The sequence below is a fragment of the Ceratotherium simum genome, chromosome 25 (genome assembly GCF_057802395.1).
Source record: "Ceratotherium simum simum isolate JZ-2026a chromosome 25, ASM5780239v1, whole genome shotgun sequence".
NCBI classification, from domain to species: Eukaryota; Metazoa; Chordata; class Mammalia; order Perissodactyla; family Rhinocerotidae; genus Ceratotherium; species Ceratotherium simum.
Genome location: NC_141924.1, coordinates 3,521,722 through 3,542,349, shown reverse-complemented (window position 1 = coordinate 3,542,349; position 20,628 = coordinate 3,521,722). Strand labels below are relative to the sequence as shown.

General features: G+C 56.9%; 1 protein-coding gene across 2 annotated transcripts in view; it reads left to right on the top strand.

Moving 5' to 3' along the window:
- The window catches only part of TBC1D22A (TBC1 domain family member 22A), a 348,432-nt gene extending 328,741 nt beyond the window's left edge, over window positions 1-19,691 (top strand). For both annotated transcript variants that reach the window (XM_087448729.1, XM_004437993.3), the window contains one exon: window positions 19,103-19,691. In XM_087448729.1, the coding sequence (XP_087304855.1) occupies window positions 19,103-19,231 (129 nt within the window). In that variant the 3' untranslated portion in view covers window positions 19,232-19,691. The remainder of the gene's footprint in view (window positions 1-19,102) is intronic.
- Window positions 19,692-20,628: the final 937 nt, after the last annotated feature.

Sequence of the window (20,628 nt, the reverse complement as noted above, 5' to 3'; positions counted from 1 at the left end):
GGAGGACTGCACGGAACCCCAAGGGACTACACGGAACCCGTGGAGCTGGAACTGGGCAGTCAGGGTGCCCCCACCTTCTGCGCTGCGGGGTCTCTCAGGCTCGTCACTCATCTCGCTCTCCCCCCAGGCAGCTTTCTTGTTCTGCAGGGACCCCACAACCTGACTGGACTGTGCCCCCTCCCGCTGTTCTCATCCTGACCCAAGCTGCCTGTGCATCCCTCAGTCTCAGGGCGGGTTCTTAGGGATGGAGCAAGCGAGAGGGTGGGGAGACAAGTGACAGAGCAAGTGAACGAACCAGTGGCTGGAGGTCTCACCTGTCGCTGGCCAGCAGATGGTCAGTGTCCTTTCCTCGTCCAGTCACCTAAAGGGGTGGGCTCACGTGGCACAGAGGGGGCCCCTCTCTGGGAGGGCTGTGAGAAGGCTGATAATAATAGATCTGTCCACTGAGTGTCAGCTACACCGAGTGACACACCAGAGACCTGATGGGGACAGGCTCTGACTGGCTCTCGTGACATGAAACTCAGCAAGTCTGGGAGCCCGTGGGAGTGCATTCACAGCCTGGACCTCATCGTCCCTGCTTGGTGGCATCACACGGCCTCCTTATTTCCCTCAATTGGTTCTCAAAAAGTTCTCAAAATAGGAACTTAATTGGATTTTTAGGGAAGTGCCACAGAATCTTTATCTGTGCACTTGGCTACATTAATTCTGCACAGAGTGCTCTTCCCACGACACAGGCCTGGCTGGTTCATGAGACCTTCTGGGCGTGGGCAGGGCGGGGACAGAACCTTGGGTCCTGCTCTGCCACCGGGTGGGAAGCTTTGGGTTGGCTGGTGCGTAGGTGGCTCCTTCATTCAGCGGTTGAACCCGGCGGGGGAGGGGCGTGCAGGAGAGGCCAACCAGCCCTGCCCCCTGGGCTCACAGAGGCTGAGCGCGAAGGCAGAGCTGGCATGGATGACATGAGCCTGCTGCGTGTACAGGGCAGTGCAGGAGGAGGGTTCCAGAAGGGGTGACGCTGGAGCTGAGGCAGCTGAGAAGGTCCATGTGGCTAAGGGCACTCAGGCTTCTAGACATTTGTTCTTTTAAGGATTCCATGACTTTCCTGGGAAAGTTTCCTGATGGTGCAACTTGCTCATTGCAGACCCTGGGTGATCATAATATTCAAGTTCAAGGGACATCTTGAGCCCTTTGACCCAGCCCGCCCCTGTCCACTCCGTGGTGCGAATCTCCTCACCAGCCTCAGATGAACCCCTTCAGAAGTGGGGCCCCATCACCCCAGGCCCCACATATTCATACTCCTCCTGTTTCCACTGCCTGTCTCGTTCTCGGAGACAGTGAGGGCTGGGTCTGTGCACAGGAGCAGAGAGGAACGGCCTCCTCCGGCCTGCTGGGCACTGAGCCCCCAGCTGCAGGCCTGGCCTGTTTGGGCTGCCACCTGCACCCGCCAGCACCACCAACCCGCCTCCAGCACAGCGTGGACACAGCCAGGTGGGCCCGGCCCACCACCGACCCTTTACGCCACCTGAGCAAGCATTTGACACCATATCTGTCCTAAGGGCTATGTGGCCTGGGCCTTGTGGACTCTGGGGAGCTGAGCCCATATGTGAGGAGGGCCTCTGCCTGCTGGCTGGGTCATTTGCTGGCTCTAGCATGACTGTGAACAAGCCATTTAACTTCTCTGGTCTCAGGTTTTTCAACTGTAAAATGGACATAATACGTTTCTCTAAGCCTGTTACATTAAATGAGAAAAAGATGGGGTCACAGAGTGGGCGGTCTGAACACCCCAAGTAGCCCCATCATCACCCCGTCCAGACAGCAGGAAATGAAAGGGACTGGAGCGGCCCAGTCAGCTGTGAGGGCAGTGGGGCATCTGGGCACCCCTCCCAGTTGTCCTCGCCTCGTCTCCTGCAGCCCAGCACCACCTGGGCCCCCCTCAGGCTCGGAGTGGGGCCTGCCACTCAGAGCAGGACAATGAAGGAGTGCGAGCGCTCAGAGTGGTCAGGAGCCTGGCCTCCAGGGCTCTGTGAGCTCACCTTTTCAAAATCTCAAAAGTCAGTAAACATCCCAGTAAGTTATTGGATATCAGCAAACTGGTTCTGAAGTTTATTTGGAGAGGTCAAAGACCCAGAACAGCCAACGCAGTATTGAAGGAGAGCAAAGTTGGAGGACTGAGACTACACAGCATCAAGACTTACTGTGAAGTACAGTAATCAAGACAGTGTGGTATTGTTGAAAGAATAGACAAAGAGATCAATGGGAAAAGAATAGAGAGCCCAGAAATAGACCCACATAAACATAGTCAACTGATCTTTGACAAAGGAGCAAAGGCAATACAGTGAAACAAAGACAGTCTCCTCAACAAATGGATCTGGAACAAGTGGACATCCACATGCAAAAAAATGAATCTAGGGACAGACCTTACACCCTTAACAAAAATTAATTCAAAATGGATCATAGACCTAAATGTAAAATGCAAAGTTATAAAACTCCTAGAAAGTAACATAGGAGAAAACCTAGATAACCTTGGGTATGACAGTGACTTTCTAGATACAAACCAAAGGCATGATCTATGAAAGAAAGAATTGATAAGCTGGATTTCATTAAAATTAAACACTTCTGCTCCGTGAAAGACAGTGTCAAGAGAATGAAAAGACAAGCCACAGACTGGGAGAAAATCTTTGTAAAACATATCTGATAAAGGACTGGTATCCACAATATACAACGAACTCTTAAAACTCAACAATAAGAAAACAACCCAATTAAAAAATGGACCAAAAATCTGAACAGACACCTCATCAAAGAAGATACACAGTTGGCAAATAAACATGAAAACATGCCCCATGTCATATGTCATCAGGGAAATACAAATTAAAACAACAATGAGATGCCACTGCACACCTATTAGAATGCCCCAAATCTGGAACACTGATAACACCAAATGCTGATGAGGGTGTGGAGCAGCAGGAGCTCTCATTCATTGCTGGTGGGAATGCGCCATGGTCCAGCCACTTTGGAATACAGTTTGGTGGTTTCTTACAAAGCTAAACATCCTCTTACTACACAATGTTCAATCACACTCCTCAGTATTCACCCAAAGGAGCTGAAAACTTACTCCCACACAAAAACCTGCACATGGATGTTTATAACAGCTTTGTTCATAATTGCCAAAACCTGGAAGCAACCAAGATGTCCTTCAGTAGGTGTAATAGATAAACTGTGGTCCATCCAGGCAATGGAACATTACTCAACACTACAAAGAAATGAGCTATCAAGCCATGACAAGACAGGAGGAAACTTCAATGCATATTACTAAGTGAAAGAAGCCAATCTGAAAAGCCTACACACTATATGATTACAGCTATATGACATTCTGGAAAAGGCAAAACTGGAGACAGTGAAAGGATCAGTGGTTGTCGGGGATTAGAGGGGAGGAGGAATGAATAGGTGGAGCACAGAGGATTTTTAGGGCAGTGAAACTACTGTGTATGATCTTATAATGGTGGATACACGTCATTATACATTTGTCCAAACCCATAGGATGAAGAGTGAACCCTGCACCATCAAGAGTGAACCCTGATGTACACCATGGACTCTGGGTGATCATGATGTGTCAACGTAGGTTCCTCAGTTGTAACAAATGTCCACTCTGGTCAGGGGTGTTGATAAGGAGGGAGGCTATGCATATGTAGGGTAGACAGTATATGGGAAATCTCTGTAGCTTGTGCTTAGTTTTGCAGTGAACCTAAAACTACTCTAAAAAATAAAGCATTTTGTTAAAAAGTTGGTAAACATGGCCTAGGATTCACCCGGTGCTCTGATCTCTGCTCCATTAGCATGCCAGGTCCATCCAGCCTGTCCATTGGGCACTGGAACCTTCTGCGTCCAATTCATCCTGGGTGGTGGGGTCTGCACGGCTCCCTGTGCCTCAGCCCTTCTGCTCCTGCATTACTGGTGCCGCCTCACCCAGTCCTTCACTTCTTGGCCTGGCCATCTGCGGATCCCTCCTATATTCACCAAGCACATGGGCCAGCCCTGTGCCCACCACTGGCACGTGCAGGAGTGAGCCGTGGTGCTCGCCTCTAGGTCCCAGGTCCCGTACCCCAGCCTCCACCAGTTTCCCAGCCTCCTTGCCTCCCTTCTCCTGAGCGGGCCCTTCTCTCCTAGGTCGCTAAGTGCCCCTGGCCCCCAGTACCAGCCTAGGGTGCTGTGTGCCCTCTGCATAGTCCCTGCATCTTGAGGGACCAGGTGACAGGAGATCAGCCCTGCACCACCCACCTCTTGAGTGGAAGGACGTCTGTGACAGTGGTGGCCATGTGACACGTGCCAGGGGTGGCATGGTCTGTATGGAGTCATTTCATTTCCACCGTCTTGTATTAGACCTCACTGCAGCCCGTGAGACAGACAGACTTGTTCTCCCCAATTTCATGCTGAGAGAACTGGGGCCCAGGATACAGAATTCCCCACGGTCACAGAGCTGTAGAGGCATCCACACCGAGTCCACGTCATAGGGGTCAGTGCACTTCCTATGGCCTCTGAGGGGCCTATGAGTGGCTGGGGCTGGGGGAGCAATGCATTCAGGTAGTGAATGCCTGCCTCACTCACACAGATTCCTCACCAGGAGCCCCGTCACGAGGACCTGGGACCTCACCAGGGCATCGCTTTGAATCCACTTAACATTTTGAGGCGATTCTCTGTGTGACGCATGGTGCTCTTTCGTGCTTCTGTGATTCTGTGCACACTCCCCACGTCTCCCCAGCACGGGACAGGTCAGCCCCCAGTGTGTGCGAGCACGGAAGCTGGTCCTTGCAGAGCTGGGCCACACTGTGCACCTTTCCTCCTGGCCTCCCAGGCAGCGGGAAAGTCAATATGGGAACACACGCCTGAACAGCTCAGGAAATGTAGCTGTTTTTACGATGATATCATGAGGAAAATACCATTTTACAAATGAGTCTGTGAAGTCAGCTCTGCTGAAAGTCAGTGTTATACCCCCTGTGTAGAGGTAGCCTTTGAAACATGGTCCATTGTGGAATGTCCTGGTGCCATGGCCCTGCCTGTTGGTTCTGCCTGGTGACCCCTCTCCCTGGTGGGGGGAAGCCTCGTGTCTCAGCTGCTGTCTGGGGCCGAGAGCTTTCCTCGGGGATCTTGGGAAGATTGGATGAGCTTGGGGAGATGATGCACCTGGAGGACTTTTGGGTCTTTATGGTCCCTGTGGTCTTACTCTAGAAGACCCCCCTCCCCACCTGCCCTGGGGTTGACGATGACCCCCAAGCTTGCAAGAGTCATAAAACCACCGTGTGGGCCTTTTCTGTTGCGGGGACGGCTGAGGAGTGTGTGGGTCCCCGAGAGTCCTCATCAGGCTGGCCCAGGGAACCTCCCAAGGCAGCCCCACCTCCTTGGGCACCCTTGTCCTCCTGTCCCGTCCCCCCCCCCCCCCCCCGCCGGCTCCCAGGCCCAGGCAGGCCTGACACGGTGACTGCGGGTGGTGTTTTCCTGGTCTCTTTGCCTGTGTGACAGTTTTTATTGTATACTGTGTATTGTGGAGGATGTCTTGTCATGACCCCAAATTCTGTTATCTTCCTCTGCAGAGTGTTAATTTTGTTCCAGCAGCCCTGCTAAAACCCAGTAATTCATCATCTGTAAATCTTAGAGATGAATTTCTTATTTACGGTCTTTCTCCAGAAGGAAGGTGAGCTCTCTGAGGGAGCGAGAGGACTTTGTCTGGTTTGCAGCGCATCTTGGTGCTCAGGCCGGGTGGTGGGATAGGTTCTCTGAGGTGGCACTTGAGATCTGAAGGAGTAAAGAAGTGAGCCGTGTGACAAGGCAGGGGACGCTCTCTGGGCTGGGCGGGAGGAGGAACTGAATGTTGGTGTTGATTATGGGAAGAGGAGAGCCTTGGCTTGTGAGTTTGGGTTCTAGTCCTTGCACGAGAGGAAACCCGTAGGTGGCTTCAGAGGGCAGAGTAGAGTGAGGTGGGGGATGCTGCTCTTTTAAGAGGAAGCCAGTGTTGCTGCTGTGTGGGTGATGGATTGTGGGTGCGGGGCAGGAAACCAGTGAGGGCCGTGGAGTTGTCCACCACAGGATGGCGGTGGGCCGGGGTGCCCGTGCGGGCAAGGTAAGGAGTGCAGGTTTGGGCCTAGTTGGAGTTGGGCTGAAAAGATGGGCTGGACGGGGCTGCGTGTCAGAGAGGGAGGAGCAGTCGGGGAGCGTGCACCCCTTAGTGATGCTTTCCTGGAGCACAGGTGGTGTGTGCCCCAAGGAGGGGAGGGCTGGGGGGCAGGGGCAGTGCAGTGGGGATACGTGCAGTTTGAGATGCCTGTAGACATTCTTGTGGAGGCGAGGAGCGAGGAGGTGAGGGGCATTCAAGTGTGCAGGAGGCCATAGGACATGCAAGGCTGGAGTTCAGGGAGAGGTCGTGGGGGGTGGGGACACGGGTGTGACCCTGGCCCCGGAGGACATCCTTGGGGAGGGCTGCAGGGCCCAAGAAAACCTGGCACTCAGTGCTGAAAGGCCTGGCAGAAGGAAGGGTCGCCAGGGAGGCTGGAAGTGTGGCCAGGGCTGTTGGCGGTGAGCTGCAGGCGAGGTGGGATGAGGGGCCTCAGGAAGGCGGAGGGTCAACAGGGATCACTGCACTGGGGGCATTGGGTGCGGTGAACAGGACCAGATGTGGAGAGCCCTGGGCCCGTCAAGGCAGCGAGGCCCCTCGGGCTGACATTGTCTGTCCCTGGCCCTGTGCCTGTCTCTCCAGCCTGTCCGCGGCTATGGGAGCTGCTGCTGGCCTGTGTGGGCAGTGCCCCCAGAACTGTGGGGCAGGTGCAGACTGCAGCCCTGTTAGATGGGAGGTGAGGCCTGCTCGGACAGGTCCCTGGGGTCCAGGCTGCCAGGGCCACTGCCCGCTGCAGCCGCGAGTGCTCCCTTCCTGCTCCCCTCCGCGCCCTCTGCTGATTGCTCTGAGCTAACGAGCTGGCGTGGCCACCCGACTCCCCTGCCTTCCCCACTGCGCCGTCACTAAGGGTGGCTCTGCTGCCTTATAGATAAACGTGGGGCTGCGGCCTCCTCCTTTAAGTGGGCATCCTTCCCCAGCAGGCCCTTCTCGAGGGGCGCCTCCAGACGACATCTCCATGGCCCTATCTGTGACTGGCCGCTGGCCCCAAATCCCACAAAGCAGAAGGTCCTTAGAGGATGAAGCTGGCTCTCGTTGCCATGGCAGGATTTCAGATATTCTCTGTGTGCCAGGCACATGTCCCTCAGCCGTGTGCAGAGACACGAAACGGAAGGCTAGCTCGACTGGGGCGCTCCTGCCAGGCTCATGTTCTCAGTACCTAAAAGTGTTTTTCTCTTTGGAATTCCTTTTTTTGGAAAAGAAACATGAAATTAATTACAAGGAGAGCATACCTCCCTGAGCCATCAGAGGCTCCTCAGAAGATCGCTCCATCGCAGTGTCACCTTCTATTTTCCACCTCTGGAAGGGCTGTCACCAGTGAGTCGGCCAGCCTGGCAGCTGGCCATCCATCCCAGCCAGCTGTCACCATCCTTCTATTTTTAGCCCTAGTTTGGTCCAGAACTTGACAAGATTTTCAAACTAATAACTGGATTGTCAAAGAAATCAGCTGTCACAGGATGACCTGGGAGGAGAGGGGAGGGAGCGAGGCGGGAAGCAGCCTCGGGGACGGCCCAGGGCCAGGACCAGGGCCCACACTGAGGCGAGTGGGGCGCCGCCCAGCCACTCATCCCCTCTTGGAAGGCGTTAAAGCCAGCGCACCTCCCCCATGGCCGTAAGGACATCACAGTGCAGCCGCCATGCTTGAAGGAGCAGGGGGTCTCTCTTCTTGGGCACGGGGTCGTTCCACAGAGTCTGATGGGGACGCAGAAATGGACTTGGTGAGTAAGACCCCCGAGTGCCCGTCCCTGGGGAGGGAGGAGTGGGCAGCGTGGCCTCACCTTCATGTGTGGTTACTTTCATGTCCGCTGTGCATCAGGTTGTGTTCTGTATTCTTTGATCTACTGGCTAAAAGGGTGTCGAGTGTGATAGAATGGTTAAAATAAGACAAATAAGAATGAACTTTTCATAGGCAATTTTCTTACCAGGCTCTCTGGGCCCCTCCCCCGGCTGTGGCTGCTGCCCAGGCACCGAGGGGTGGGAGTAAGACAGAGACACGGTTTGTCAGGTGTGCCCCCCAGACACACCACCCTCAGGTAGCCTTCAGCCCTGCTCCCATCCACCCCATGGAGCCTCCAGTGATCTCATTCTCTGGTCAGCTCTAGAAGGAAGGCTGACAGGCAGTGGCCAAGCTGGGACCTGGTTGGAGCCTTGGATGCCTGACCACCATTCCAGGGCTGCAGGATTCCTGTGAGGCGGCCTTCTAGGTTCCAAGGGGAGAGTGGGGATTCATTTGAGAGGGACAGTCCTCCCTGAGTGCTCGGCCTCTCAGAGAGGCAGGGTCATGTGTTGGCCAGGTTCAGATCTTGGGAGGGCAGCCCACAAGATTGGTTGTAGACACAGTGAATGTTGGAAGCCCTCTAGGATAGGTTGTAGACCGGGGGTGGGGGGATGTGGGAGGCCCCTAGGATTGGGCATAGACGTAGGGGGTGTGGGAGCCCCCCAGGATTGGTTGTAAAGGTCAACATGTAGCATGGTGCTTGGCACAAAGGGAATGCCAGAGACAAGGCAGCTGCCTTGTTGACCACTGATGGGCATGACCACCCTGGAACGTTCATGGACCCAGTGGCCCAGGTGCCACCCTTACCTGAGGAGGTGGGCTGGGCAGCAGGGGAGAGGTGAGGGTGGTCCTGCTGCTCTTCTCCCTCTCCACTTCTGCGGGGTGGGGGGTCCTTCTCTGCCCTCCTCCCGTGTGCTGCCTTGGTGTCACCTGGTGAATTGGCCTGAGTGCCCTCACCCAGCTGGCCAGCTGCCCTCTCTGCAGCCTCCTGGGAGCCAGTGCCCTGCTTCCAGCCCCCCAGGTCCTCACTCCTGCTGCTGGCAGCTCCGTGTTCCATCCATCTGCCCTCCTTCCCGTTGTCCTGGTCACAGGCCCTCTGTCCTCAGGGGCATCCACAGCATGGCCGCTCCTGCAGAGTCGAGTGGAGGGCTGTGTTCAGCACCTTCCTGGGGGGCTGACAGTGGGGCCGGGCCTGAGCAAGGACGGAGGGGTGGGGGATGACCCAGCTGTGTGGGAGACCAAGGTGGGCTACAAGGTTGTGTCCTGCTGGGGGGCATCCCACTTCCCATGGGGGGTTCTGTCTCCTCCCAGGGCTCCTGTTTGCTCTTCACTGTGCGCTGTCACACCTGCTGGGAAAACAGCACGCTGAGTAAGCCCCACTTAGCTCTCCCAGACCCTAGTGTCTGTCACACACGCCTTCCTCTCGGAGCCCCACCTTCTTGGTTTCTTGGCTTTGGTGTTCGTTATTCACGCACCTGGCTTTAGGCTCCCCCAGGCAGCATGTGGAGGTAGTTTGCATATCGTCGCGGAGCTTGCCCCCTTTTCCCACTGTGAGGTCTCTGAGCTGACTGCCACCCTCACTGCTGCGTGGTGGCCCTCACGTGACACTGCCATTCCTTGCTGTTCTCTGGACTGGACTCGCGGGCTGGTCCTGGTTTTCAGGACCACAGACAGCGCACAGTGACCTTCTCACGCGTTTCTCCCTGTACATGCTATGTCCACCGCCCAGTGGGGTGGGTGGACCATGCCGTCTTTCCTTACTGACCACCCAGCACCGCTTGCTGACCCTCGGACCAGTACACTTTTCAGTCGCCACAGGTCTGCGGGTGAGATGGTGTGGCTGTCATCTCTTTTCCCATGTACCCGTCGCCTTCCTTGCAGGGGGCCGGGCAGGGCCAGGACTCTTGTGGGGCGGCAGCTTGTCCCAGCGAGGTAGAGAGAGCATGCGCTCCAGATGCAGAGCATGTCTGGGGGTGTCCCACTGTGGGTGGGAGGTGACCTCCAGCCCCAATCCCGCTTTTATGGGGTGAGGAAGGTTCTCCTGCTGTGCTCCTGTGCTGGGCTGGACTTCCAAGCCGGGTGCTTTGCCCAGAGGTGAGCCCTGCCCACCTCCATGCCCCACCCCCGGCCCCTCACTGACCGGGTGCCCGTGCGCCAAGTGCTCAGTGTTTGCTGACTTCTGTTATGGATGTCTCTAGAATCGTAGAGAAATCGGCTCTGCACATCACACACCCCCCCTCACCACTCACATCACAGACACACACATCCACACCCACCCAGGCTGAGGAGAGTCGCCCCCTGATGTAGTTTTCATTTTCCATCCGCTCCTTCCCCTTCTGTAGGCCTAGGTGTTTCCTCCACTCACATACTTGGTGCCTGAAACCTGACTGACGTGCGGGAGAAAGTGGGCTCCGAGCGCTGCTGTGAGCAGGAGCAATGCTGCCTGAGTGTGGACTGGGGCCCAGGGAGGCTTGAGTCTGGAACCAGTGTGAGCACCTGGCAGGTGTTTGATTTCTAGTTGACTCTGTCCCCAGCACAGAGCTTTACGAAGGACACACTTGTTGTCATTTCCTGGGGCCTGATTCCAGACCAGTGTCCAGTGGGGCGTCAGGGCCAGGCCCGGGCTTTCCTGTTGTTATGGGAGTCACGCAGCCTGGCTGCCCAGGTGCACGCTGGAGAAGGGGACGCTGCTGTCTAGGTCAATGAGGTAGGCGTGCCCTGGGCTGCCGGCCCACAAGCTCAGGCCCTCGGCAGCCCTGAGCCGCTGGCCTGTTTGTATCAAAATACAGGAATTTTTGTTGGAGTCACCTCGTTACTTCATTACTTTGAGATGTCTGAAATCTGAATCTTTTAGTCTTTTATGTCTTGACAGGTTCACTTCCTAATTCTTCCATGCCCCCACCTCCCCAGGCCAAGCCATAGGGCCTGGGCGTGCAAAGGGAAGGAGTGTCCCACAGGAAAATCAGGGCTTTGGCCCCAAGAATGGCTGCAAGATTCCAGGCAGGAAAATCCCCCAGCTGCCCATTCTCCTCCCTCAAGGACCCCACGGCCATGGGAGTTCAGCACCCCCAAGAGGAGCCTGGTCAGTCTTCATGCTCTTCTGCCTTCCAGGACGGACCACGGCTGCTCCCTGAGCCATTTTTAAGTGAATTCCTTTTCACACGGTCAGTCTGTGAACCTTGGAAAAATCGTTCTTAGGAGACTGAAACAAAAGGCCTCAGGTTCCAATATCAGTGGTGGGCAGGGGTCATTCGTGTTACATCTAAAGGGGTTGATAAGTATTGCTAATTCTCACTGAGTCTTCAAAGATGAACTGGAGTTACCCAGAAGAAGGAGCAGTTGGCAACAGGAAAGGGCCAGCCCGTAGTCACTGGGGGAGTCTAAGACAGCATGAGAGACAGGATAGAGGAGGGACACGGGAGAGGAGGGCAGGGGCCAGCTGTGGACTCTGCTGACCGCTGCGCCAGTGTCCTGAGGCTGGGAACACAGTGCAGTGCCCAGCGGAGCCTGCACTCTGCCGGAGCGTGTAGAGTCTTGACCTCAGGACTCCTTCCCGGCTCTGAAACGGCAGCCTCGCTGCTGCACCGTCCTGACTGACGGGGTTCTTTTCCTCATGCGCGTCTTGTATCACTGGACACGGAGCGCGGGAGGGTGGGGTATGGGGACGCCTTCCTGTCTCCTCCTAGCCTGGCCGCACAGCATCAGGACCACGTCCATAACACCAATAACAGCGGTCCACCTCAGGAAAACAGTCTCACTTCTCATGAGTGCTGACACCCCAAGGTTCATGTGTTTCCTTGTCCGGGGTGGCCACAGGCCAGGGAACAGGACTCAGCCTGCTCCCACACACCCTGCTGTATGGCCGTGGGGACACTTGGGGCAGGGCCTGCACTGTCGCCAGGGTAAAGTCTCCCCCGGGGCCAGGTGGGCTGAGCACTGAGTGACAAGCTCTGGCAGAGGGAGCAGACAGCGAGGGAGGTCCAGAAACAGGAGACCATGGGCAGGATACTAATGGCACGATTCCAAAAAAAACAAAGTGCATCCCACCTCCACACTCATCACACCGTGCCGGCCCCGTCACCCCCACCCCCGGGGGCGCCCAGCGAGGCCTGGCCAGGACCACCGAATCATTAGAATTCCCCATGCCGTCAGCGCTGCCCGCAGACGCTGCAGACCCTTGCTGGTATAATTTAATCTCGGCTGCTTTCTTATCTTCTGTTTTACACGTGTACTTTCCAAGAACGACATTTTATGTTGAATATATGGAGTCAAACCCCAGCAGATCCTGCACAGGCAGGAATACCAATGACCCATCCCTACACCGGCTCTCAGGGGTGGTGGATTTGGGCTGGGACCATGACCCTTGACCTGTGGAGCACGTGGTCCATGGTGACTGTTCCCAGGTGGGCAGATGGGACGAGAGCCGAGGAGCTGCCCACGGGCAGGGGAGGGTGGGAGCTGGAGTCAAGCCAGAGCGGGCCCAGACCAGCACTTCCCTCGCAGAAGGGAGAGTGTCAGCACCCAGCGAAGCACAGGGCAGGTCTGGGTGCAGGTGCTGTGCAGATTCCGGCCGCGGCTGCTGTGAAGTGTGCTCACCACACTCGGTTGTCTGAGGTTCCCGGCAGCCAGGCCACGGCCATGACAAGGATGGTGGTGGTGGTGGGGTTGGCAGCGGTGGGGGAGGTGGGGACAGTCGTAGGGGGGATGGTGGCGAGCTCCCACGTCCCGGGCATCATGCTGAGCATGTGTGTACTGACTCCTTTGGTCCTCACCACAGCCCTGGAAGGAGCTGCCCTGTTGCCTCCGTGGAGGTGTCAGTAACGTGCCCAGGGCGCCACAGGTGTAAACAGGACGACGATGATGATGGTGAGGATGGAACAATAGGGCGCCTTCCCGGAGCGCTGTCTCTGCACCGAGCACGGCTCCAAGTCGCTGACTTTCTTACCCTCACAGCCTGCAGGTGGCGCCTGTTTGTCCCCACCTCACAGAGGAGGCCCTTGACTTCCAGGGCTCCCGGCCACTGTGCTCTGACCTCAGCCAGCACTGCTGGGACAGGCGTGTCTGCTGCCTGGGTGCCAAGCCACCCAGGGCCCTGGGGCAGGGCTTCCATCCTCTCCGCGCCTCAGTCTCCTCACCTGAAGGACTAACGAGTTGGGGGAAATGCCTGAGGCCTGTCCACCAAGAGCCCTCTGCTGCTGCCGTGCTCCCCCAGACCCTGAGTGTTCCCAGCGGCCTCCCCAGGGGCCACCGGGGCCGTCCTTCCACAAACGGCCGGGGCACTCCCCAGCAGTTGGGTTTTCTAGCCGAGCTGCACAAATTGAGCATCGGAACGTGGACAGAAAAGTGAATTAAACCAATTAGGCCTGCTCCCTGACTGGTATGTCAGTGTCGTGACTCCTGTTTCTTCTTTCTCACTTAAAGGGAGAAAAGAACAAGAGTCGGCAGATGGGCCTCTTTAGCCCCGTCGGTGATTAATTTATTCATCGCTATGCGTTGGCGATTTGTAAACTCCTGTCTTGAGCAGCCTTTAAGCTGACTTGTGTGCCGTCTGCTGCATGAGGAGCAGGCATCTACGTGAGCTCACACCCTCCCCACTGCCTGGGGAGGCTTCCGGTGCCTTCTCTCTGCCAGAGGGTCCCTGGGGGGAAGCACAGGCCGGGCCACCCCAGGTTGGGGCAGGCGGAGTAGGGGGCAGCATTCTTGGTGTCCCTTGGAGCAGAGGAGCAGTGCCTTCCAGTAGAGTGTGATGCCTGCCAGGCGGGAAACCTTACATTTCCTGGTAGCCTCGTAGAAATGGGAAAAAACAGGCGAAATTAATGTTAATATCTTATTTCACCCAATACATCCAAAATATTATCTTTCAGCCTGTAATCAATATAAAAATTATTAAGAAATGTTACAATCTTTTGCTCAGACTAAGTGTTTGAGATCTAGAATGTGTTCTCGTAGGACACACGTCTCCATGGAGACCCCCGTAGTGGGTCTCCGTAGACCCCGTAGTGGACGGGCGGACCAGGAAGGCCACGTTGAGAGCAGCCAGCCAGTCACACTCCCGGTTGTAACTCTCCGTGCAGGACTGAATATTGTCTATTTCATATTCGAGTATCTGAGTCTGTCCCCTGACACCCACCTCCACACGCTGGCACACGTACACCCTGCAGGTGAGCCCCGGAGGGTAGAGCTGCCTGGTTTCTGCTGCCTCATGCCTGGAGTGCAGAACAACGCCCTGCCATCCTCGGTGTGTCCTCACCAAATGAACAAACAGACCAACGAATGAAGACAGGACTGTGTGCCCCTATGGGGTTCTGTTCTCTCCGCCTCCATCCCAGCGCGTCCTGACTCGCCGTTCCAGCGGGATGAACTGATTGCACCGTGACAGGGTGCTGTCCAGTCACTGCATGTCTTCAGCAGGCAGACTGGCCTCTTGTTGTCCAGGGAGGGCATTTAACTTTCACCTAGCAAGAAGTGTGTTCCTGGAGTACAGAGCCCTGTGGACCTGGGCGGGCACCTCGCTCCCAGCGACCCTGGGTCCGTCACCTGCACGCGGGGTCTGTGGGGCTGTTGTGAGGTTTGGATGAGGCCGTGCGCTTTGCAGAGCACTGCCCAGGCAGTCAAGAGTGACCCCCGACCCTGCGTGTGAGGGGACCGCATGCCCTGACGCTGGTCGGTGATGTCGTCCTGGCACAGAGGCAGGTAGAATGATGGCTGGACCTTTCTGTTTTATGCACTGAACAGCTCACGCTCCTGTCAATTCTTTGGGAATACTTTAAATTAGATATACAGTGCATTTTGTATCTGACGTTGGAATTTGAAGATCCAGTCCAAAGAGATTAAAAAGCAGCATCCTCCCTGGTTCCTTGGCAGCCTCTTGAAGTGACCAGACGCGGCACGGTCACATGGGCTCGGGCGCTCCCTGGGTTGGGATCCCACCGAAAGCCATTGGTCGACACGTGTGGCGCGTTTCCTTCCTCGGACGTTTGCCTGAACCTGCCAGGTATCTCGGCGGGAGAATAAGATGTCATCACTGCCTCCTCCCCACGTGCTGTCCAGTGAGAGTGCGACTTCTTGTTAAATTTGTTTGCTAAACTGTCTGGCATTCCCAACAGATGATAGTTTATTCAGCAACGAATGCTGCTACTATCACTGCGATTATTACTACCACCACGGACGGTAATCAGGATAGTAGTAACTGAGGAACAGCAGCATCGGGGGACGCTTACCTTGTGCTCTTTATGTTCTGGCACTGTCGGGGCACTTTGCACATAGTGACAATCCAGTGAGGGAGGGACGTTATTATCCCCATTTACAGATGAGGAAACTGATCACCCAGGGCCTCACTCACAGCTGATCAGTGCGGGACTGGGATTTGAACCCTGGCGGTTTAGCGTCGTTTAAAAGTGTGTGCGTGCTTTTAGCTGACCCACCGTGCTGCCTGAGCAACTGTTCACTGATTGCACCACATGCTTTATTTGGGGACGCGTGGACCCACTGACGTCGCAGAGGAGACAGATCACCCTGTGGCGTAGGTGAGCACACCAAGGATGCACCTGCAGGGTTCTGTGGGGTCAGGGTGGCAGTGGGGCTGGGCCTGGGACCCACGTCCTCTGGCGTCTGAGCTGTGGTCTTTCTGCCCCACCTCCCTGCCGCCCAAGCTCCTGTGAGCCTCTGCAAGGGGCTGACCAAACAGAGAACTCTGGGGCCCTGGGGGGCACCCGCTGCCCACTTTCCTGGATCCCAAGGACACTGATGCGTCCCCGTTTCCTCCTTCGTGGAAGGGTGTACGCATGCAAAGATAATCATAGTTTGCAGATGGCTGCGTAGTTCGTCTGACTCTCTGGAAAAGTGAGGCCTTTTGGGCAAGAAGGACCCAAAGCCATAACAGTATTTGCTCTTGAGCGTTAGAAGGCTCACCTCTTGGAACCTCCCGAGAGGCAGAAACCAGCAGCAGGAAGATTTCTATCTGAAGATGTCCCCTGCAGTGTTGTTTATGGTGTAAGCTGTTGGGAACAACCCAGCTCAGGGCTCCCCCGACCTTCACTCTGCATCCCCCTCACCGGGAGCTTTAACAGTCCCTTCGCCTGCCTCGAGGCCGTGTGAGTCCAGGCTCCACCGTTGCTGGTGACGGAAGACCCGCTGCCATCTGCGCACTCATCATGTCACATCCAGTGTGGCCAGAAGACAGTCGAAACTGCCCGTTATACCGAGAGCTGGACGGTAACGTCTGTCCAGGCCCCACTGCTGGGATTCTGGGCTGCTGCCCTGCTGTGGGCTGGGGCGCTAGCAGGTTCCAAAGCTCCCTGTGTGGTTCTGATGTGTGGGCAGGGCTGAGGACTGCTGCCCTCCAGGCCGTGCAGGCGGGGTTGGGTTCTTTTGCCTACAGTCCTTCACTGACCACTGCGGAAGGTGTGTGTCAGTGTGGAAGAATGTGCGTAACAGAAGGCTGATGGTGACAGGCAGGAGGCAGGAAACCAAGGTGATCTCTTGCTGTGTGGTGTGTGCTGTGTGGTGGTGTGTCACATGGATAAGGGGACCTGGGACCAACTACAGGGACCTCACTCATCTTTGATTTCTCACGGTGTCAGTGCTGTGAGCAAACCTTCCTTTAATTTTTATATCCTCTAACGTCATAGCATTATTTATGGAAAAGTCAAGATAAAAACTAAATTGCTCTCTACAGTTTGCTGCCTGAGCCATTGATGGGCCCTGTCTCAGCTGCTCCCTCCTGCCATTGCATTGCCAGGACTCATCCCGGGGAGAGCCGGATCCCCTGTGACGTGACCCAGGGACGGCTTCGTGAGCAACGGCCCTTTACCCGAATGATGTGGATGATGCAGAACAGCTCACGGCTAATAAATGTGCCATGGGTCCCGGGTCGGAGACAGCTCTGCCCAGTGCATAAATAAGACAGGCCTTTTTAAAAAAGAGATCTGTATTTAAGGACGTGTTTGGCTGTGTTCTTTGCCTCCCGTAAAGGTCACCCACATAGATTTTCCTTCTTGAGCATTGCCGGCTGTGAAGCACTGGGCATTTCTATTCTCTCTCCATCCAGTGAACCTGGGGGACTAAATTAGATTCTGAAATTGAGTGTGCAGAGGAGTCGGTGAGTTACCGTAATGGGAGGGTATTGCTTCTCACCTTGCAAGTAGCGAGGTCATGATAATATGAAGCGAAGTGGATTAAAAATAAAACCAAAGGTATTTATTTACGACCTGCTCAGAATTGGATTGGCACCCGTGTAAGTTGCATCTAATGGTGAAAGACAGCAGATTGATGTTGATATGTCCCTGGGGACATTCTGCCAGTGAAATTTGCTCCGTGAATTCAATTTAAAGGCCCCCAGAAAGTATCCAAAATGGAAAAGGAAATGGGATTGAGGAAGGGGGAAGGCAGCGACAGTGCGACAGCATTGAAGGAGAGTCCCGGTGCGTGGCTCATGATTCAGGGGTTGGGAGGGGGCCCTGGGATGGTGGGAGGTAAGCGTGGGGACACAGACTTGACACGGGGCTGTGCGCCAGGCACTGACGGCCCCAGCTGGGAGCTGGGACCCCCTTTTACAGATGAGGAGCCCAAGGCCCCGAGACGGTCCGTGGCCAGCCCAGGCCTGGCTTCCGAGTCTGTACCCTGAGTGCCCTCAGAGGCCGGGCTCTGTGCTGGACAGCTCAGCGTCCCCCATCAACAGATAAAGGGGAGCTTTGCTCAGAGAGGGGAGGTCAGTTGCACAAGGCCACACGGTGAGAGAGGGCCAGGGGTGTGAACACAGAGCCCCACTCACCCTGTGGTGGCGCCGTGCCAGCCTCACGGGAGCGGGAAGCTCAGTGGACAGAGGCGATGAACTGCTGCAGGTGGGGACTGAGTCCCTGAGTCTCGCTGGGCCACTCCTTTTCCAGGCAGGCAGCGTGGGGCAACCCAAGTCTGATGCCCTCTGTCACTTGTCACCTGCTAGGAGCTGGGCAGGGACAGCACCGGCACCCTTAGAGCCCCAGCCACCCTCCTGACTTCCCCAGGTCCAGCTTCTGGACGGGATGAGACAGGGGGAGGGCCCTGGGGGCCAAGTTCCCTAGGCCCAGAGCCCGCAGTGCCATCGGAGCAGTGTGAGGCCCTCCCTAGATGAGTTCTCCCTGCTTCCTGAGTGGGACTCTGGACTTGGGTCCAGGCCCCCATTCCTCCTCTTCCGAGACCCCTGTTCCAGGGGGCTGTCCTGGCCACACAGCCCTCTGAGCCCACGCCATTCCTGCCAAACCCCTCTGGTTGCCGGGGCCTGCACTCCCCCGAAGCCCCTGTCCTTGGTGGGGTCGCCGGCTGCTCTGGCTGTGGCCGTGGTCCGTCGGGAGGGGCTGGTTTGCAGGCACGAAGGTCGGGCTGTGGCGCTGAGTCTCGCACATACCTCTCCTTCCCAACACCCTCTTCAGCCGCTGCTTAGTGAGTCACCGTCTCTTCAGTGTCCCTCGCCCTGCCTTCTAAACCGTGAGCTTACAAGGCAGTCCCTGTGTCCTGTGAGGGTGGGCTCAGTGGTCAGCCCACCGAGCTGAGACTCGGCCCAGCTGCAGGGTGGGTGGGCTGGGGCAGCAGAGGGGCTCCAGCCTGGTCTTCCCTGGAAACACTGAGAATCGAGTGGGTGGCACTAACGAGGGCTGCCCGGTGTCTGCCTGCCCTGTGTCCCCACCCGGGGTGTGGCTGGTGTGCGCCTGCCCACAGTGCATGCCAGGGTCCCTGCGGAAGGAGCTGGTGCTGGAGGAGTGGCACTGGATGTGCAGAAACCTGTACCTGAGATGTCCGGGGGTGGCACTTTACTTCCTATTCTGTGGAGTCTGGGGTGAGCGGGACCGGGGGAGTGGGAGGCTCCTGGGCCAAGGGGCACACCCGCGGCCATGCCCACTGCACCCACGCCTGGACCCTGGAGTGCTGGGGAGAGTCAGCGAGATGAGGTCACAGCCCTGCAGCACTGGAGCGGCGGGGCCCTCAGCATCCCAGCAGGTGTCGTCTCCAGGGTCTGGGGCTTCCTCCTGGCTGCGGGGCCTGTTGGGGTCCAGTAGGGAGGGGGCACGATTCTGGCTGACCCCCGCTGCTGGCTGGGTGTGTTTTCTCAGGGTTCCCACGGAGGGGCGCCCTGGTCTGCAGCCCCCCGCTGTGGTCACCCCCTCTGACCTGGCTTGTCCCTCTCCCCACAGGAGCTGCTGCTCTTCCTCCAGAATCTGCCCACAGCCCACTGGGGCGATGAGGACATCAGCCTGCTGCTGGCCGAGGCCTACCGCCTGAAGTTTGCCTTTGCGGATGCCCCCAATCACTACAAGAAATGAGCTGGGGCCACTGCAGCGGGCCTCACCCCGCCCCGGGCAGCACGCCCCCGGCTGGCTGCAGGCCCGCAGCCAAGGAGAGGCCTCATGGGAGCAGCCCGCCCTCCGGGGAGGTGCCAGGACCGGGTGCCAGACGTGGCCCAGAGCCTGGCCAGGCGGGGCTGCCTCTGTTTTCTGAGATACCAAAGAGAGCCAGCAGAGGGTCCTGGCCGTGCGGCGGGCCAGAGAGGGGTCAGGCACCTTCCTCCCCTTGCCCCTGGAGCGTGCTTGCCAAATGCCCACCTCCTGGAGCCCCCAGCCTACAGCAGCCTGAGAGGCAGACCCTCTGGGAGAGGCCTGCTGCCTGGGTGCTGGGGACAGAGGGAGGCGGCAGCTGTTTCATCCCTCCTTGGAAATGCAAAGATTCTGTTCTGTTGAGTGAAAGAGAATAAAACATAGACAAGTAAGTGAAATGTTGCACTAACCTGCAGAATCTCTGGGCTCTCACTGGGCCTGTCATGGCCAGCCACATTCCTGTAACTGCTGTCACTTTAGCATTGGTGTGTACTGTCTCTCTTGGTCTGAGTTCGGCTAGAAAGCAACGGCAGAGCCCGATGTGTGAGCCACCGAGGGCCCTGGAGGCTCTGGCTGCGGCAGGCTGGGAGCAGAGTGAGGGCTCTCGAAATCGCCTTATGTGCCATCCCAACCTCTTAAAAGAGAGAATCCGGCCCCTGTTGGTCCGCGTCAGGCACTCTGCTGCCTGAGGGAGCTGTTCTGCTGGGTGCTGAGGAGCACTCGGGGGCCTGCAGCCCAACCACACAGCTCAGGCTGAGGACGCTTCTCCCTCCACTGGGGCCCCCAGACAAGCGGGGTTTAGTCATTCGGTAATCGAGCTGTGAACACACTGTGCTCCTCCCACACGGTGGGGCCGGGAGTGGACGAGCTTCTCAGAGATGCCCGCAGGCCTCTCACCCCTTTTCCAGATCTCTGATGGGGTGGGGACTTGATTGCTTCCCGCTGTGTATCGGTCACTGGGGTGGCGAGCCCAAGTGCAGGAGGTTTCGCAGGGAGGTTTCGGACTGGCCCTGCGAGGGGCTCCCCACACACTCCCCGCCCGTGCAGAGAAGCACCTCTCACAGATGAGTGGCCAGCGGTGACATGGATACCCCTGTGGGGCCATGGGCTGCTCTGGGCTGCAACCACAGCCTCTGACCCCTGAGCCCGGGACAGGCTCCTGTCCTCAGCAGCCGCTTCTGCTCTCAGACTCATCTGTTTACGGGCATCTCTTCCTGCCACGTGCCGGCCCTTCTAGAGCAGCCACCACACCGCCAGTCTTTGCACAGCTCAGGCTCTAGGACACTGCCTGTGTAGGACGAAGCAGAGGATAGGAATATATCTGTATATGTACACGTGTGACGTGC